This window comes from Bombyx mori, chromosome 15 (assembly GCF_030269925.1).
Source record: "Bombyx mori chromosome 15, ASM3026992v2".
NCBI classification, from domain to species: domain Eukaryota; kingdom Metazoa; phylum Arthropoda; class Insecta; order Lepidoptera; family Bombycidae; genus Bombyx; species Bombyx mori.
Genome location: NC_085121.1, coordinates 7225302 through 7245164, shown reverse-complemented (window position 1 = coordinate 7245164; position 19863 = coordinate 7225302). Strand labels below are relative to the sequence as shown.

The following is a 19863-nucleotide window of genomic DNA, read 5'->3' as shown; positions in this document are numbered from 1 at the left end:
ATCATGCGTTCCGCCTTAAAGGTAGTACCGGAGACCATTGTGTGCGTCCAATCTAATTGGGAACTCGATCTTGTGTTTCAAGGTGAACAGTGCAAGTGATATTGGCATATCTACTTATTCTGGTGATCGCTTAAATTATCGCGAGCCAAGAGATCATTAAAATTTGTCCTTTGACAAAAAAAATATAACTTTTCACACGAAACAACACTAAAATACATACATACATTATACAGAGATAACTGAAAGTAAATTTAATTTTCAGTCCAAAAAGCAACTGTTATACCTACTAGTAGTTATGCCACTAAAAGCAACATGAACTGTGTTAATCTATATTTCTATATTATCTATACTTCTATACTTCTATACTAATATTATAAAGAGGAAAGATTTGTTTGTTTGTTTGTTTGTATTGAATAGGCTCCGAAACTACTGAACCGATTTGAAAAATTATTTCACTGTTTAGAAGCTACACTATTCCCGACTGACATAGGCTTTATTCTTTTTTGAAAAAAAATTAGGGATCCTTACTAAAACTCCAATAATGTAACCCAAGGTGTAAAAAAATTACCTAAATATACTTTACATCGCGTGCCCTGCGAAAACTATTGATGGTAGAATAAAATAATGTACTACGACTTTGTAGAAAACATTAATATTTACAAAAAGTGTCGCGACAGCATATGTTTAACTTTTATAGTTATGCCTCAATAAGTGTTCTTTAATTTAAAAAAATAAAACAACGTCATTGAAATTTTTGTTAAAGAACCGAGCGGAGCCGGAGCGGGCCGCTTGTATTAAATAATTGTCGTGAATTTAGACTATCGACAATGATTGAAAGCTTCTGTTCGATATCAAACCTCACAACAACTCCGTTCACTGTAATAACTTGTCCGAGAACTCGCTGATAAGCAAAATAAGATAGTTGCTCAACTCCGAACACTTAAATCATAAGGGACCGATGAATTGGTTCGTTGATTTCTCATTAGTATTATTATTGTCTATACTAATATATAAATCTACAGTGGTTTTTACGGATGTTCCGTTATAACTACTAAACCATGCATCCGATTGACTTGAAACTTGGTATCCATGTAGAAAATACATGTACTTAATGGATAGGCTAATATTTATATGAGTGTTGGACTCCCTAATAATGATGACAATAAATAATGTTAATTTTAAATGCCCAGCTAAACAGGCGAGTGCGGCTAGTCTTTAATAAAGTTTAAAGATTGCATTCTATCCATATGTATTTTTTTTTCATGTTTTAATAAATAAATAAAAAATATGGCAACAGCATTATTTGTTGCAGATAAAATTACTATTATCATTATTGCAGTTTCGAAAGTTGAATATTGCTTAAGCAATAACTAATCCAATAAAACAATATGTAATGAAAGTTACTAGTAGGGGCTAATCTACGTATTTCTGCCAACGTTTCAGCTTTAATAGTGATACAGTTGTGGTTGTTACGATTGAGACTTAACTCTTATACAGTCGTGGTCAACTAATTAGGGACATTCAAGATAGTGAAGGGCTATAACCGGTTATGTACATTTAAATATAAAACCCTATTGATTTCTCAGCACCTATTATTTGCATAATGTGGTTCGATTATTATGCTATAAATGGCTGTAAATAAAAGATTTAATAAATAGAAAAAGTATTTAATATCAAAGATTAAACATTTATTAAATATTAAGGTGCAATTCTGTAGTGGACATTTAATTAAGGACAGTAAAGTATAATGAAAAATACAGTTACACAAAACTTATAATCTTCAGTGTTATAATATCTTTAACAGCTCCATTTTATTACGTGTAAAATCAGTACCCAGTAGCAAAACCTTTGTTAGTAATTACCGCTTGACACCAATGTGGCATAGACAATATCAGTTTCTGACATTTTTCGACAGGAATGTTTGCCTCACAAAAAGCTTCATGAAGTTCATCCAAATTTGTATTACGATAAGTGGCAACTTTTTTCTTGATTTCGTGCCAAAGGTGCTCAATTGGGTTGAGGTCCGGGGTATTTGCTGGCCAATCTAGCACCGATACAAACTGACTGGTAAGAAACGACTTGACTGAATGGGCGGTATGTTTCGGGTCGTTATCCTGCTGAAACGTCCATATAATAGGGAGATGCTCCTCAGCATAGGGAAGCATAGTTTCTTCCAATATTGCCTTGTATTGATGTTGGTCTAAGTCACCCTGAACTTTCCTCACAGGTCCCACTCCACGTCCAGAAAATGAACCCCATATTTTAATGTTTCCACCGCCATGTTTCACCTGTTTTTTTGTGAATCTTGGATTCATTTCCGCTTTTACAGGACGCCGTACATATTGCCTTCCATCTGAAGAAATCAAATTAACCTTGATCTCGTCAGAGAAAAGTACATGTTGCCATTGGGCGTAGGTCCAATGTCCATATTTACGTGCAAATGCCAAACGAGCATTTCTATGTTCTTTCTTCAACAACGGTCCTTTGCGAGCCACTCTTCCGAACAACCCTGCTTCTACCAAACGTCGTCGAACGGTTCTCGCAGATACACCGGCTCTTTCGTTTGCCCCAAACACTTCGTGTTTAATTAAAATAGAGCCTAGAAACGGATCTTTCTTAGCTAACCTGGTTATCATTCTATCTTCTTGCGGAGTCGTTTTTCTCGATCTTTTTGTTCTGAACACATTTAAAGCTGTGTTATAGCGCTTGAAATGTTGCACTGCATTGCATACCATAGTTTTTAAACAATTTAAATGTTGTGCTATCCTTCGGTATGACCAACCACGCTCGACAAACTTCATGATAATTTTTCGTAGTGTTGGATCGCAACTTTTATTTTTGCCCATTTTTCTTCAAAATAATTCTCAAAACTTAAAATAAAAAATCTGGATTGCCGCCAAAACGACCACTAAACAATAAGAAAAGAAACAAAAAAGTATTAAAATTCCAATTATGAAATTAGAACGCAATACCTCAGTGTCCCTAATTAAATGGCCAGCCAGCATTCTTTGAACCAGTAGCACTATGATAATGTATCAGCTATACTGTAAAGAGGTTTAATGTTTAAGAAGTTGTTATTGTTTGTATAATCGCGCACATAAATGACTAATTACACTTACATGTAAAAGATATTGAATATTGCTAAGACTCGTTGGAAAATAAAAAAAAAATTCACAATTTGGCTTAACTAGAGATCGTCCCTAATTAGTTGACCACGACTGTACATCTAGGTATGCTGGTATTTTCATTGTTATTTCTTGCCTAGATCTACCGCGCAGCCGTTATACTATACATCTCAAACTTAAACTTGAAATAATGTCTATAGGATCCATTTACTGGCGGTAGGACCTCTTGTGAGTCCGCATGGGTAGGTACCACCGCCCTGCCTATTTCTGCCGTGAAGCAGTAATGCGTTTCCGTTTGAAGGGTGGGGCAGCCGTTGTAACTATACTTGAGACCTAAGAACTTATATCTCAAGATGGGTGGCGCATTTACGTTGTAGATGCAGCCACTTAAAACCAGGTGGACTGTGAGCTCGTCCAGCCATCTAAGCGATAAAAAAAAAGTAAGCACTTAAAAACAGCTGGTGGACGTCGAAATCGTTTCTCCATCTACGGAATAAATAAATAAAAAGCTAAGTTATATATCCATTGTTTTATCATTTTTACGACTAAATTATGCTTTTAGAAGAACGTATAAGATTATTTGAAACGAAATATATTTATATTATGTATCATCAAATCGTATCCCTAAAACAAATTATATGTTGTTTTATCACCTCTTCGATTACATTATCCATATTTTATTTAAATCCTGATTACCGGTTTGACGATAAACATTTCTTGATGAGAGATGTAACTATACTGAGACCTTAGAACTTGTATCTCAAAGTGTGTGACGCATTTACGTTGTAGATGTCTATGGGTTCCAGTAACCACTTAACACCAGGTGGGCTGTGAGCTCGTCCACATATCTAGGCAATAAAAAAATAATTAAAAAAAGACAAACACAGTACGACTGAAAAGGTTTTAAAAGGGGAATGAATGCCAGTGATAAATCTGTGTTAGCGTTAGTGGATTCGTACAGGTACGATGTAAATGAAAATATATTGCGCTCACTGGTGAATCGTTATACAGCAAAATTAATATAAATTATATAAAGGGTGTTTCATTCTTCTCTTTTTATTATTATTATTATTATTTAATCGGTTTGCGTGTTTGCTGTCGTTGGTATTTGTGTATTGCGTTAATCTATACAAATAAATAAAATTGGAGTGTCTGTTTGTAATATTGAAATAACCACTTTTTACTACATGCATATTAATTTACCTAGTCAGGTCATAAATTCTGTCACATGTTTAATGTAAAATAATTGAAACAAGTTTATTCATTATGTAACCATTCATATACCAAAATGAACTTAACAAAACATAGATTCTTATGACACTAAAGTTTATTCAAAATGACCTCCGTGATTTTGAATACAGGCCTTCAATCTGCCCGGCCAGTCGTCTATCGCAGCACGAACGATGTCCATGTCAATATCGGCGACTGCCTTAATCAAGGATGTATTGAGTGACTCCAAATTGGGATGAGGCTTTGAGCACGCCTTTTCCTCCAAGTGTTGCCATATCTTGTAATCTAACGGATTCAAATCTGGACTGGAGGAGGGCCAGTCTTCGTGCCGGATGAAGTCGATTTCACGCGCCGCCAGCCAGTCTTGTGTGCTCTTCGCTCTATGAGCTGGCGCCGAATCTTGTTGGAATACCCAGTGCCTGTTATTGAACATGGTATGAGAAACAGGTTCCACAAGGTTCGTGAGGACTGTATTTTGATACACAACTGCATTCGCTTTTACACCTTTCTCACAAAAATGTACCTCTGTTAAGCCCCAATAAGAAACTCCCAACCATACCATGAGCGAGGATGGAAAATGACCTCGTTGGACACGCGGAATACGGTTGCTCGCTTCTTCACTACTGTGTGCGTACACCTTATCATTTTGTTTGTTGTAGCTCTCTTCTACGGTAAAAATTTTTTCATCCGAAAAAAGAATTTCCCGATATTTTTTTCCCGCGTACCGCTTCAACAAAGCGCGGCATCTCTTCAGTCTCAGGTCCATTAGACGAGCATTCAAACGATGTCCTGTTTTTCTTCGATTTGCCCGAAGCCCTTCATTTAACACCCTTTTCACCGTGGTTCTTCTTAACCCCATCTGAAGGGCCAACAGTTTCTGCTTACGTTTGGGATTTCTTTGAATTCGCGCCTTCACAGCTTTTGTCACTGCTGAAGTCCTAACAGACCGAGGGCGACCACTTCTTGACCTGTAATCTACACTAGAGTCTTCATTGTATCGTTTGATGGTACGTTAAACGAATCTTTTGGTTATAATCAAATTTTTCAGTATGTTAAAAATTTGAATTGGCGCGTAACCGCAACGATGCAACGCAATAACTGCAACACGGTCTTCTTTAAGCGTCCACTCCATATTTAAAAATGAGTAAAATTCTAAAAGTATACATTTTTATTTTCATGAACAATTCGAAAATCGAATTCAATAAACTTTTTTGTGGCCAGCATTCTAAAAGAAAAGTTTTTACTGTGTGACAATACTTATGACCTGACTAGTTATATACCGAACATACACCAAAATAAAATTGTTTGCAATTTTTGTCTGTCTGTCTGTCTGTCTGTTTGCTCCGGCTAATCTCTGGAACGGCTGGACCGATTTTAGGTAGGCAGCGGTTTGGCTCTGCCCCTGGCATTGCTGAAGTCCATGGGCGACGGTAACCACTCACCATCAGGTGGGCCGTATTCTCGTCTGCCTACAAGGGCAATAAAATAAAGTAAAAAGCTCAATCGATTTCGAGTAAATTTAATTGAAATTCAATTAAAAGTATAGAATTGTTGATACTAATACCAAGACGGACAAAGATACATGTCGCGTATTAAGCGAAATGTCGCTTAAACCAAATAGTCTTTAACCCTTCGATATAATGATAATAAAAACTCGAGATTACAGCGTAACATTAGTTTTAATTACACTTTGGCATGTTTCAATCGTATTTCTGCCTGACTATATTATGTTATCCATTATTTTTTTCCCTACCTATGCTGATAGCCTTGAGAGGCTATTTCAGCTTCGCCCTAACGTTTGAAGGTGAGCTCGCGGGGCTCAACCGGAGAGATGCTAACACTGACCCTAGCAAGAGCAGTGCTTCGCAGAATCTACTACCGGATCGGAAACGCGACCCACTAAGAAGATCCGGCGAGAAACTCAGTGGGCTGTTATCCAATACTTCGATTGTTGCTTCTAAAATTGTATAGTTTATCGGCCAGAACCAGCTTACTTGTAACTCTCTTCCGCAAACACTTTAGACACACAGCCCACTAAGTTTCTCGACGGATCTTCTCAGTGGGTCGCGTTTCCGATCCGGTGGTAGATTCAGCGAAGCACGGCTCTTGGTAGGGTTTGTGTTAGCAACGTCGTCAGGTTTGAGCCCCGTGAGCTCACCTACTAGTACTTTACAGCACTGCTCTTGTTAAGGACAGGCTTAGCAACACTCCCGGTTTGAGCCCCGTGAGCTCAGCTACTAGTTCGGTTAAGCTAGAATAACCACCCGAAGTTACTAGAAGAGGTAGGAAAAAAAATTAGACACATGCATACACCTTTTTTGACAAAAGGTTGAAACGGTTCGCCGGCCCCACTACTATTTTTCTAGGACCGTGTATGCAACAAACCTTCCTTGAAGTACCATCGAGAACTAAACAATGCTTCCATTCGTTAACGCTTAAAACAAAACAAAAAAAAAACAAATAAAAAAACTAAAAAAGAATATCCATTTTAGCTAACTTCAAATAAAAAGGGTTAGTCAAATTCAGTCTTTTTTTTACATAGAATAATATTTCTGTCTGGAACGCGGTGAGTTAGTTGTGCACATAAATTGATGCTAATAAAATAAATTACGTGAAAATTATTGGGCTATAACATTATGTAATCGATATTAGACACCTTGGTCATTAAATTAGCACAACGCGTTATTTCTCCTAAGGGTATTTCGCACACAAAGCCTTGTATTATTAAGGGCTTCGTTGAAATTAAGTATAAAATATGCTGTGTAATCAAATCGGTTCTGTTAGAAGCGTGTAAGCGTTGAGTCATCGACTTCATGGATTACGCGTATTATTTTCTTAGCAAGGTCATTAAATGTATACGTCAAATTATGATTTGTGAGACGCGAACATCTATCTAATGTTAAATGACTATCGGAAACCATTGACACCAGTGTGCTTATTGCGAGTTTTTTAACGTTCTCGATAGCGTAAAAGTTAACTCAAATTTGTATGGAGTTGGAACGTTTGCCTACGTTTGCCGCTAGGGGCGCTGTTCCAACTGCATACAAATTAAAGTTAACTTTTACGCTATCGAGAACGTTAAAAAACTCGCACTAAGCACACAGCACCTATGCCTGCTTTTTGTTAGAAATAGGAACGATAGCATTACTTATCTCTGCGGGTTTCCAGTACTAATTTCACTGTCAAAAACGCAGATAAATAATTACGTTTTTGCTTTGACGTATTTAAAAAATGCCGCTACGTTTTATTACCGTTGTCCCAAAAGCCATAAGTTTGGTAACAGCCGCCGAGCCAATGCCCGGGCTCACGCATACGTCTCTCCGCAGCCAATCGGTATAGCCTTAATTAATTTGCTTTTATGTGAGCACATTGTAATCCATTGAATAACCGACCGGCTCATATATACCCGTATTTAGCGACGTGTATATTGAATGTACGTACGAAATGTTGACGGCTAATACATAAATAGTACGCACGTATATGAGTCGTCTATTATCAAAGGTGGCAATCTGTGCATTTGGACAAAAAAATGTTATTGATATGTCAATACAGATTGATTTGAATATAATCGTCTTCTTCAAAGAATACGGTTCAAAACCTGCATTAAATAAAGGTTAATACTTAACCTTTTTAATTCCTTATTGTACCTGCACAAAGGGTCTTGTAAATAACAGATAAAATGCACCTTTAACTGTTGATTGGGTGGATTATAAACCCGCAAGGGTACCTACCCTTTACTATTTTTAGGCGAAGCGGTTATGCGTTTGGGGTGAAGGGTGGGATAGCAATAATTGACACTTCGACATCATGTCTTGAGGTAGGTGGCGGCATTGTGATGTACACGGGATCCAGTGACCACTTCACACCATGTGGCCCGCGAGCACGTTCACACATATGTCCAATAACAAAACAACATATATAAACAAACGAATTAAATTTGTATATTTTTTCTTTTTAAATGAGCAAATAAATATTGTTTAAGCTGATTATAACGACGGGTGAAAGCTTAGAAGCTTAAACGACATTTTTGTAACTTTATAGGAGACCCATTTAAAGTATAAAATTTGGAAAAAGATCATAACAAACAACCATCTTCAGATATTTGAACGGAGTAAATTTAATTGAAATTCTATTAAAAGCATCGAACTGTTGATGCTAATATCTAAATGAAACACACCTTTAATTATTACAAAGAAGAATCTCGCATATTAAGCGAAGCTTAAAATTTGGAAAAAATATCAAAACAAAAAACTATTCGGCTATTCGAATAAGGTAAACTTAATTGAAATTCAATTAAAAGCATCGAACTATTATTGATGCTAATGCTAAATGAAACATACCTTTACAAAGATAAATCTCGCATATGTCGCTTAGACCAAACACCCCTCGATATGTATATGCAAAATCAATTCACTTTTACTTTACTAACAATTACTTTAAAATATACCTAAGAAAATATCAGTGTCATCGCTATATAATGTACGTAGTAGACGAATATACACAAAATGAGACCCGTTTTACGCAACGCATAAATCTGTCGACGCGAACACCAGAACTACCTTGGACTTGACTTGTTTATCGCTTGAAACGGAACGCAACCGCCACAGATGATCAAACGATTGTTGCGGTGAAAATAATGATTCATTACCACGTAAATCGATTAAAAGTTCTCCGAAATATATTGTTTTGTTTAGTCAGAACTAAAGAATGAAAACAGATTTTTGAGTTATACAATGCTTAATATAAGAAACTTAACTTGTGATGTGAAAAAATAAAGAAATAGACACGCAATCGCTAATCTTTACTAATATTATAAAGCTGAAGAGTTTGTTGGTTTGAACGCGCTAATCTCAGGAACTACTGGTCCGATTTATTGAGAAAGGCTATAGGCTACATAACATCACGGTAAGACCAATACAAGTGGAGCACCAATAAATAATGTTTCAAAATAGGGATTTAAACAGCTCCTTAACATTCTATAATTAAAAAATATCTTCGCTTTCTACGTAAATGAAGTGGGGGGTAAAATTTAGCGTAATGCCAAAGTAAAATATTCCACGCGGACGGAGTCGCGAGCAAAAGCTAGTCATATTATATAGTACACTATTGCTTCAGTTTGCAAGTGACAATATAATAAATTGACGTGAGTAATTCGCTGATCTCATAATAAGTCTTAAATAGGCCTCTACACAGACTAATTTACAATACAACACATTTAAGCTCATTACAATCTACAAAGCACATCTGCAAATAAAGCTCCATGAACTCCTTCACCTATCGGGCGAGTGCATACATAAAATTAGCATAAATCGCCTCACTGTGTGTATGTTTACGGTTCGGCTTCTAGGAAATACGAATTACTGGTAACATTCGTTCAATGACAAAGGAATTAACATGGATTATTTGTTTTAAAATCACGTAAGTTATTTGATGATACATTATCAGGATCGATTATAATTACATTATAGATTTTAAGTTTTCGAACTAATAACATCCTCTGTTCCAATTTTGAGCGTACAAATATTAGAAACATGCGTGTCCTTTGAATTTAATTTTACGATTAAATAGAAAAAAAGCACTGAAAAAGAGATAGTCCTTTCTTATTCATATGGTCAATTAATGAAAAAAATAGATAAAAAAATTCGTTTTGTATTTTTGATGCAGTAACACGCGAATGCATCTAAGACCTTCCTGATGGTTAGCTTTAGTGAGGGCTAGCAATATTATTTTCAGGCTTGCTCATACTAACCCCTTTTCATAAATCTTTAAAATTTCCAACAACCGCTTAGAGCTTAAAGGAATTAAATCCTTCTACTGCTCATGCAAACACGCCAAAACGAATTCTGACACGGCGAGTCACAGTTGACCCGCATGAGTAATCCAAAGAGCGAATTCTCGGAAAAGATGGCCACAAAAAGCGGTTTTGTATTAAATCCGGTAAAGCGCAATGCATTAGTACCGGACCTTAGATTTATTTTGCAAGACTTTTGACATCTCACGAGCGAACCTTTACGACTTTACGTGAACCGTCTGTTGTCATTATGCTGTGGGCGTTTTTATTTTAGCAGGGTTGTTCGTGATTTTGACTTACATCAGACATTTTGATTTGAGCTGATAACTAAACACTTCATTTTTTCACATTTATTTCTCGATAACTACAAAATGTTTATTTACCGTGTTATTTACTTTGTGAATCCTATAATAAATACATAGTTATTTTGCGGCCCGAAGTTCGTGTCTCGTTGATTCTTATTTCATTTAATTGAATTTTTAACATATTATTTATGTATTCTCATTGAATTAACTGTGATAAATGCAAAAGTATCAAAATGAATATTTAGTATGTAGTAGTATATGTTTTTGTATCTAAGGTGGTTCGTTGCGTGACAGCCCTTAGTAAGACTACCTCTGCCTACGGGTTCAAGTTAAGCACAAACTCATGAATTATTTACTGATCTTTTTGTATCTAATCGTCGATACGTGTTATTTTGTCTGTCGCACTTTCTTGTGTAAGCTCATGTTTTTTGTTTCTTTAACGGCGTATCTTCCATAAATATCTTCAACAATTTTCACATTTTTTGAAGTTATACTTCTTCAGGCGCGTTATGAAAAATTGATGGGAGTGAAATTTTACGATGCGCGCGCACCGTGACACAAAATTAACAGAGTGAAGTTGCCCACTAAATCGCTCATTACAATACGACCGACGTAACTTGGCGAGTCTGAATATAGCCGCAGGTGAACTTTCCGAACCGTACCGAGAATTACCGAATTTATACGATGTCAAGAAAAGGAATGTCCAATATGCGTATTTGAGGATGTTGTTTAATCTATTTTTTTTCAAATTGATTAAAATTTAAATAAAAAAAAAGAAATAAATTTAATAAAAATAAAGTATAACTTCTTACGCGCGTACATAAGTACACGCACCCTTTTTTTGTTCACATTGTAGGTATTATAATGTTTGACATATTGATCAGATGTAAGTTGAGATCAGACAAATTTATGAACAAACCTTGTTGAGATCGGACAAATTTATTACTGGTGGTAGGGCCTTTTGTGAGTCCGCGCGGGTGGGTACCACCACCCTGCCTATTTCTGCCGTGAAGCAGTAATGCGTTTCGGTTTGAAGGGTGGGGCAGCCGTTATAACTTGAGTCGACTATTATCAAAGCCAGCAATGTGACTTTTGGACAATTATTGGTAAATCAGAAAAACGAATTATTGAATTTGTATTCCATTGGCAGTCACAAAACTCTTCTGAACGACATCTTAGATAAATAACAGGTTAAGTATTGACCTTTATTTAATGCTGGTTTTGAACCGTATTCTTTGAAGGAGACGATTATATTCAAATCAATCTGTATTGACATATCAATAATATTTTTTTGTCCAAATGCACACATTGCCACCTTTGATAATAGACGACTCACTTACTTGAGACCTTACAACTTATATCTCAAGGTGGGTGGCGCATTTACGTTGCGTATGTCATGGGCTCCAGTAACCACTTAACACCAGGTGGGCTGTGAGCTCGTCCACCCATCTAAGCAATAAAAAAAAAACCAAGCAATGAAACGATTAAGTTTAATTGTTTAGTTAATCGTGGAGTTCCATACTCGAAAAGCAGTCTTACTTTTGAGAACAAAAGCCAATTGTGCGTTGTTACAACAATAAACATTAAATTTTTATTACGCAATAGAAACAATAGTTCTTGTAAACAAACTATGGTTCGTATAAAATTGAGGGATAAGAGCACAAACAATGAGCCACTGATGCACGACGTACAGCCCGTCTCGTGCTCGTGACAATGAATTTAATTATTCCATATTCCCTTTTCGGAAGCCGACATTTTGAATGAACAACGATTCTTGATAAGTTACAAGAACGTGACTATAAAGCAGAGATTCAAACTATTTTATTTCGTTCATATGGCTCGCGGTCAATGAAAATTAACTTAAATGCTTTTTTTTACCTATGCTGATAGCCTTCAGAAGCTATTTCAGCTTCACCCTAACGTGTAGGTGAACTCACGGGGCTCAAACCGGAGTGTTCCTAACACTGGCCCTAGCAAGAGCAGTGCTTCACAGAATCTACCATCGGATCGGAAACGCGACCCACTGAGAAAATCCGGCGAGAAACTCAGTGGGCTGTGGGCTATTATTTATAAGTATAAAGTTTTGAGAACCCGAACGAATAATAATTAATTGTCGTCTATGGTGTTTGTACAGAGCACTCTTGCAATATGGTTTACGTCTAATCCTATTATTTCGCTGTAACAGATATTTTGACTTATCTCACGGTCGACCATATATTAAGTAGTTATCGGAGCCCATAAGGAGCGTAAATTGATAACCGCTACCCATCTTAGGATATGAGTTCGAGAGTTCAAATCAAAACCTTTCAAACTGAAATGTAAGATTGCTTCGGTGCAAAAGTAGATACCCACTGAGTTTCTCACCGGATCTTCTCAGTACTGCTCTTGCAGCTAGTGTTAGCAAATTTTTTTAGGTTGAGGCCGTGACCTCAACCGTAGCCACTTAGGCAACCAACGAAAAAAAAAAAAAAAAAGTTAGAGTCAAAAAACAACGAATAAATTTGGATAGCAGAGTGATATCTACCTGTGCTGGCTTACAATACACTATACCGCCAATAAATAAAATGACAAAATAAATGTTTTAAGTGGGCGAAGGTATTCACGTTGCTATTTCTAAAGGCTGGGCTGAGCGCTGAAGCTGTTCAAATTTGCCACGTATTAGTATTTCCGTCTATATTAAAAAGTACATCTTCCTATTATTATATAAGGGTAAGGGGTAAGATAAGATTTTTCATATCTCGATCGATTTTTCTTATTGTTATTATTTTTATTATTCCTCGCAAGAAATGTTTTTTTTTCTTCTTTTAAAAACTAAAAAAAATAAAGAAAAAAAAAATTCTTGCGAGGACAATATGCAAAAAAACGTGATTATGGTCTTGAAAAATACTAACTATTCAACTTCATAATGAAAACCACTTTTATTCTCTTTTTGAATTTCGCGCCTTTCATTGTCATTATTCCGACCGTCCGAATACTTTACAGCTGTCATAGTCACGGACGACTCCGTCATTGAACATCGGAAATAATGCTAATAAAATACGCGAAGATTAAAACATGAAATTAGTTCATGGCAACAGTCTTTTGAGAATCATATCGAGCAAGATCGAGGGACTGCTGATCAATAGCCTTTGCAGTAGGCACTTGGAAGGAGAAAAAAATAAAATAAAAAATGTAATGGTATAAAATGTATATATATAATGAGAGTTATGTGTTAGATTTTTTAAGTCACTAACATAGATATAAGTAATTACTACTAACAAAATGTTATGGTTTTAAAAAACAAAACTGAAATAAAGAATTAATAATAATAATAATAATAATAATAATATTATGTCGACGGCTCTCGAAAACCGATGAAAATACTTAAACTGAAACTTACTTAACTTACTTAACTGAACTTACTTAAATTGAATTCGTTGTTGCTCTAAATCGTGAATTGTAAATGAAATTTATAGACAATGTTATCGTGTAAGCGTCGGTCCACAAAGCTTCACAGTCCAGTAGAGTCCAGTGGCCTATACAGCAGTGCGCACGCTGCGATAATTCCGATAATGCAATTCCAACACATTTGTTACATTTTACGAGTAAATTGATTCAGTTTTCATTTACTCGCAGTGTACTAATAAAGTTTAATTAGTCACAAAATTTATTGCACTATTTAAAACACGACTGCCATTCCTTATGTATAGTAATTGTGTTATTCAATTCGCCACTATAGAGGCCTAAGTTTGTTTATCTGTATTTTCGATTTTTAATCTGTACAGATTCGAATTAGTTAAAATTGGTTCTAATTGATTCTATACATAGATGCGATGACTCGATAAGGCTTTTGAATATTGAAGCTAAAGTTATTTATTATTACATACAGAGGTCCATTCCAAGATATACACAGTCGTATAGAAGCGATTTTATTGGAAAGTATATACGATCTTTGTGCTTCTAATATCGATAATACTAGAACCAGCTTAGGTATCTAATTTTATTTGAACTTTAAAAACGCCATTTAGGTTTTACGTCATACGCATTTGTATTACAGGAGATACAATGTAAAGGTCAATAAACTTTGAACTGCGATGACACGAGACTCGTAATTACTTTTTCTCCATTGTCCTTACTTCTCCTTCAGACAACAATAAATAATGATTGGGCCCTTCTATATAGTCTATTAGATAAATGGCTGGTTTTTGTTGTTGTTGTTGTTTTTTTTTATGTTGTTGCTAGGACGTGTGGACGAGCTCACAGCCCACCTGGTGTTAAGTGGTTACCGAAGCCCATAGACATCTACAACGTAAATGCGCCACACACCTTGAGATATAAGTTCTAAGGTCTCAGTATAGTCACAATAGTCACACATAGTTGTTTACCAATTATTAAAGAAAACTAGACAGTGTTTGGACTTGTCCCAGATTTACCTATATGTTCTCTGCAAGGTTGTAAATAAACTGAATTAACGTTGAACACGTTTTGATTCTTATCGTAATTAATTAGGATTTGCTTCGAGCTATCTGCTGAATGAATCTTATGAAATGAATGCGGTATTTCGTCGGGATTGACCGCAAGGTATTCACGAACTGGTCACTTAGTTACTGCCTCGCGGTCAAACCGTACCGACCCTTAAAATTCTTGCAACGCCCGAAGCCTGGTGCATTGGCATTTACGCGAATCGGTTCTGTAAATGGCAATAGAACGTTGGTACTACAATGTTGAGCGTATTATGAAAATTCAAATCTCTTTAGATTTAACCAAACTGTAGTTTCAGTCAAGATTGATCGACGATTTAAAAAAAAAACTCATGCTACCGTAACTAGTGTTTAACAATTTCATTTTTTAACCAACTTCAAAAAATAAGTGGTTTTAAAAATACTCAGTTTTCTATGTGTACTGTTTTTAATGATTCTTCTTTTATTCGAAATCCGGTGTTTGTCGTCATTGTCATTAAAATTTTAACATGGTCTGACCAATCGTTTTTGATTTAACTTTAAATATGCATATCAAATTGACTTCGACTACATTGAGGATATTCTCATTTAATTTTGTCAAAATCGATTTTCTTTTGTGTTAAGTTTGGCATTTTATTAAAAATTTACCCTATATCTAAAAACGTACAGTCTAAAGCAGTGGGTAGATTAAAAAAAGTCGCGCCGTAACACCACAACTCCTTTTAGAATCATTATAGTGCAGTAATGATAACAAAATTAGAAACTGTGATTAGGTATATTAAAATGGTTGCAATATAAGAAGTGATACAATTGAAACATGGGCAACACCAACTCTGGACAGGGTCATCACCGCCAAAACAGCAAGAGTAGAAAATGTAGAAGTTTACCGACGTCACCTGAAGTCAGGAGGTAGGTAAAGAAATGAACAAAATTACGGAGCTGTTTTGTAATTTTCGGACTTTTTAATACGCTTCAGACGTATGTATGTTATAGTATGTAACGAAATCTTTGAACATGATTTTGAGCCACTTCAAAACGTCGTATTAACTCGAAATTTGGCGTACTTATTAAGGACCAATGGCAATTCAATAAGTATTTTAAAAAATATTTAAAAAATTGTAATTCAACTAAAAAATGAAAAAGAAATATTAGTTTAAAAAAAATAAAAAATACGCTTTTATAGAAAATCCAACTTAATAGAAAATAAATTTTAATAAAGAAAAAATGTTTTTATTGTAAAAAAACGTGGGGTGCTTTTCAGGATATTATCAAAATAAACCCTTCTACTCATATATGTTCATAAAATATTTATAACTACTGATACCATGCACCCCACGCTTTTTTTTACAATAAAATCGTTTTTTTAATCTAAAGCGTATTTTTTTTTAGTTTTTTTAAACTATTTTTTATTTTTTATTACTATTTTATTTTTACCGTATACTACCGGGGGTGGTCAGCTTGATTAGAACAAAGATCTACTGTCTACTGACGAAATAGCGATCTACCAATTACATACCTTGAAATTTAATGAAACAATGTACTACCAGTACACAAATAGGTAGTATATTTTCTTTTATTAAAAATAATAAAATAAACCTAAAATTATACGAGTATAATAAAAGAGAACTATTGTGTGGAAAAGAGGATAAACAATTTCACGTAATGGTCATTAACAAATAATACAAGATGAAGATGATGCAGCAATTGGTGATTACGTTGCGCAGTCGGTTCTATGTACATATTTATGTTTTTTGTCTAGCCACGATCGACTGAACCAAGAGCCACGATCGGTCAATCGCGATTTTTCGGTTGGTCACCCCTGGTATAGACAGATGAACGAGCTCACGAGCTACCTGATGTTACGCGGTTACCTTTACCCATTGACGTCACAACATGTCTGCTAACACAATTACTTCCACGGTGAAGGAATAACATCGTGTAATAAAAATCAAACCTGCAAAATTATAATTTGCGTAATTACTGGTGGTAGGACCTCTTGTAATTTCGCGCGGGTAGGTACCACCGCCCTGCTTATTTCTGCCGTGAATCAGTAATGCGTTTCGGTTTGAAGGGTGGGGCAGCCGTTGAAATTATACTGAGATGTTAGAACTTATATCTCAAGGTGGGTGGCACATTTACGTTATAGATGTCTATGGACTCCAGTAATCACTTAACATCAGGTGGGCTGTGAAATCGTCTACACATCTAAGCAATAAAAAAGCACCCCTTGACAGTTAAGGCCCAAGTCAATTGTATCGTATTACGGTTGACCCACCCTTCAAACCACAACGTATTACTGCTTGACCCCAGAAATCGGCAGGATAATGGTTCCAATAGCAAACAATTTTAATTGAGTTAAAATATCAGTGAATCAAAGCGGAGGAAGTATTTATTTATCGTCATGTAATTATAAAATTTTCTATATGAATTACAAACAATAGGGCATCTTTATTTACAGAAGCATCTGTAGAATTCAAGTCTATTTTATGGAGTTGAAAATTTGTTTCATTTCACGGGTTAACAATAATTCTTTGTTCACAATGTTTAGCATCAACCAGCCGCATTGAGCAATCTCTTGAAGGTGAAATCATAATTTTGTTTCATCCTATATTTTTACGTAATTATCCGGACTTTGTAAATGACTCGCTTACGTTATATCTATCATTTAAAAATTGTGATCAAAACTATATAAAGAAATTTAAAAGTGATTTTGCAATGTATAAATCCAAAGGTATACAAAGGGTTAAAAAAGTAATTAGTTTTAAGGCCATTAAAAAAGATAAACGTTTGAAATTCTAACATTACTTTATTACTGGTAGGACCTCTTGTGAGTCCGTACGGGTAGGTACCACCACCCCGCCTATTTCAGCTGTGAAGCAGTAATGTGTTTCTGTTTGAAGGGTGGGGCAGCCGTTGTTACTATACTGATACCTTAGAACTTATATCTCAAGGTTAGTGGCACATTTGCGTTGTAGATGTCTATGGGCTCCAGTAACAACTGAACAGCAGGCGGGCTGTGAGCTCGTCCATCCATCTAAGCAATAAAAAAAAACTCTCAATTTTCGAATGTAAAGAAACGAGAAATATTTCACTTCATACCTTCGTCCATAAAACGAGGCAAGTTTACAGTTATTTAATTAACATACGTGAATATGTTTTATCTCGTATAAGTCCTACTTCAATTTTAATCATTACAAAGATAATTGACAGTAATAACGTTGTTAATATAACATTTGAAGCGTTCGCGATCGAATGGGTGTGACGCCCGGTGTACCTACAAAACGATGCGACCATCTCAGGCTTCTCAGACTGTGAGCTCGTCCACTCATCTAAGCATTAAAAAAAAACAGAAGAAGAAAAGTAAATAACAAAAAAAAGCACCACTACTAATATTGGTAGTGATACCGTTATTAAGTACGTATTAAGTTCAAGAACCATGCGCATGAATGCAAGCATTGTTTACACGCTGTAGCTAAATAACTTACAAAATCGAAAAGCTAAAAATACAGCGACTGGGGCAACGCACAGTTGATATTTTACGGCTTACGTTTCATCGATATCGTAAAAGTGAAATGGTTATCTTTGATCTCGGCAGCTAAAGATGTTTGAGGTGCGTAAACAATGGATAACTTGAATATCCCATGTGAGGTGGATATAATCGTTCGAAAATGTTGATACTTTCAAAGGTAGTGTCAGACTAACAACTCAATTTTAGAACAAAATTGTTAGTTCGTTTTTTATTGATAGTTAAAATATGTACATTATGTACATATCAGCATATATAAGTATACATACATATATCTCTCTGTCGCCACCGACACTGTTGTCTGTTCGACATCTTTGTAAAATTGCATTCCACTGAATTGCAGTGAATCTTTCCATATTGTCTTGGGTCTTTTCCACTAGGTGTCGGATCTAAATATATGTACATATATAGATATTATATATTTTGAGATATTCAATTTGAATCAATACCAGTTCTAAATGCTTTATAAGGAGTGCTCGGACAAGCTCTGCATCATAAATTTAGTAAATTACTCATCATAATATTACATGGTCATGAATACAAAATTAAATCAGTTTTCAACAAATTCAAAACTATTAGCTATTTTAAGAATATGATGGAACAAAAGCGAACAACGACAGGAACCTATAAATCATTGCGAATATATTATGTCGTAAGTTTACATGTGAAAATACTTATTTCTGCAGAATAACAGTCATAGGTTGGTCTAAAGATTCGCAACGATATTCTCTATCTATACTTCTATACTAATATTATAAAGAGGAAAGATTTGTTTGTTTGTTTGTATTTATTGAATAGGCTCCAAAACTACCGAACCGATTTGAAAAATTCTTTCACTGTTTGGAAGCTACACTATTCCCGAGTAACATAGGCTATAATCTTTTTTTTAAAAATTAGGGCTCCTTACTAAAACTCCAATAATGTAACCCAAGGTGTAAAACAATTACCTAAAATATACTTTACATCGCGTGCGCTGCAAAAACTATTGATGATAGAATAAAATAATGTACCACGACTTTGTAGAACACGTTATTATTTACAAAAAGTGTCGCGACAGCATATTATTATGTCTAACTATTATAGTTATGCCGCAATAAGTGTTCTTTTATTTAAAAAAATAAAACAACGTCGTTGAAATTTTTGTTAAAGACCCGAGCGGAGCCGGAGCTTGCCGCTAGTATAATATATACATATTACACAGAGATAATGTCATAAATAATTACCTTGTATTTAATTTTGCATATTAATATACCACAAATATGAATATGTAACATTTTTTATGAATGAAAAGTACACACTGGAAAAGAGTGATTTCGTGCGTTTTTTTTTCTTACCTATGCTGATAGCCTTGGGAGGCTATTTCAACGTTGCCCTAGCGTGTAGTAGGTGAGCTCTCGAGGCCCAAACCGGAGGTGTTGCTAACACAGACCCTAAAGCAAGAGCATTG

The 19863-nt window shown here is 35.3% G+C and overlaps 1 protein-coding gene across 3 annotated transcripts in view; it reads left to right on the top strand.

The window, feature by feature from the left end:
• LOC101747129 (protein sickie) overlaps positions 1-19863 on the top strand; it is a 209959-nt gene that overhangs the window by 100497 nt on the left and 89599 nt on the right. The window contains exon 2 of one of the 3 annotated variants that reach the window (XM_021349549.3): positions 15617-15799. The exons of 1 other annotated variant lie outside the window; for it this stretch is intronic. In XM_021349549.3, coding sequence (XP_021205224.1) covers positions 15708-15799 — 92 coding nt within the window. In that variant the 5' untranslated portion in view covers positions 15617-15707. The remainder of the gene's footprint in view (positions 1-15616; positions 15800-19863) is intronic. One more of the 3 variants, XM_038015827.2, reaches the window with a different exon arrangement.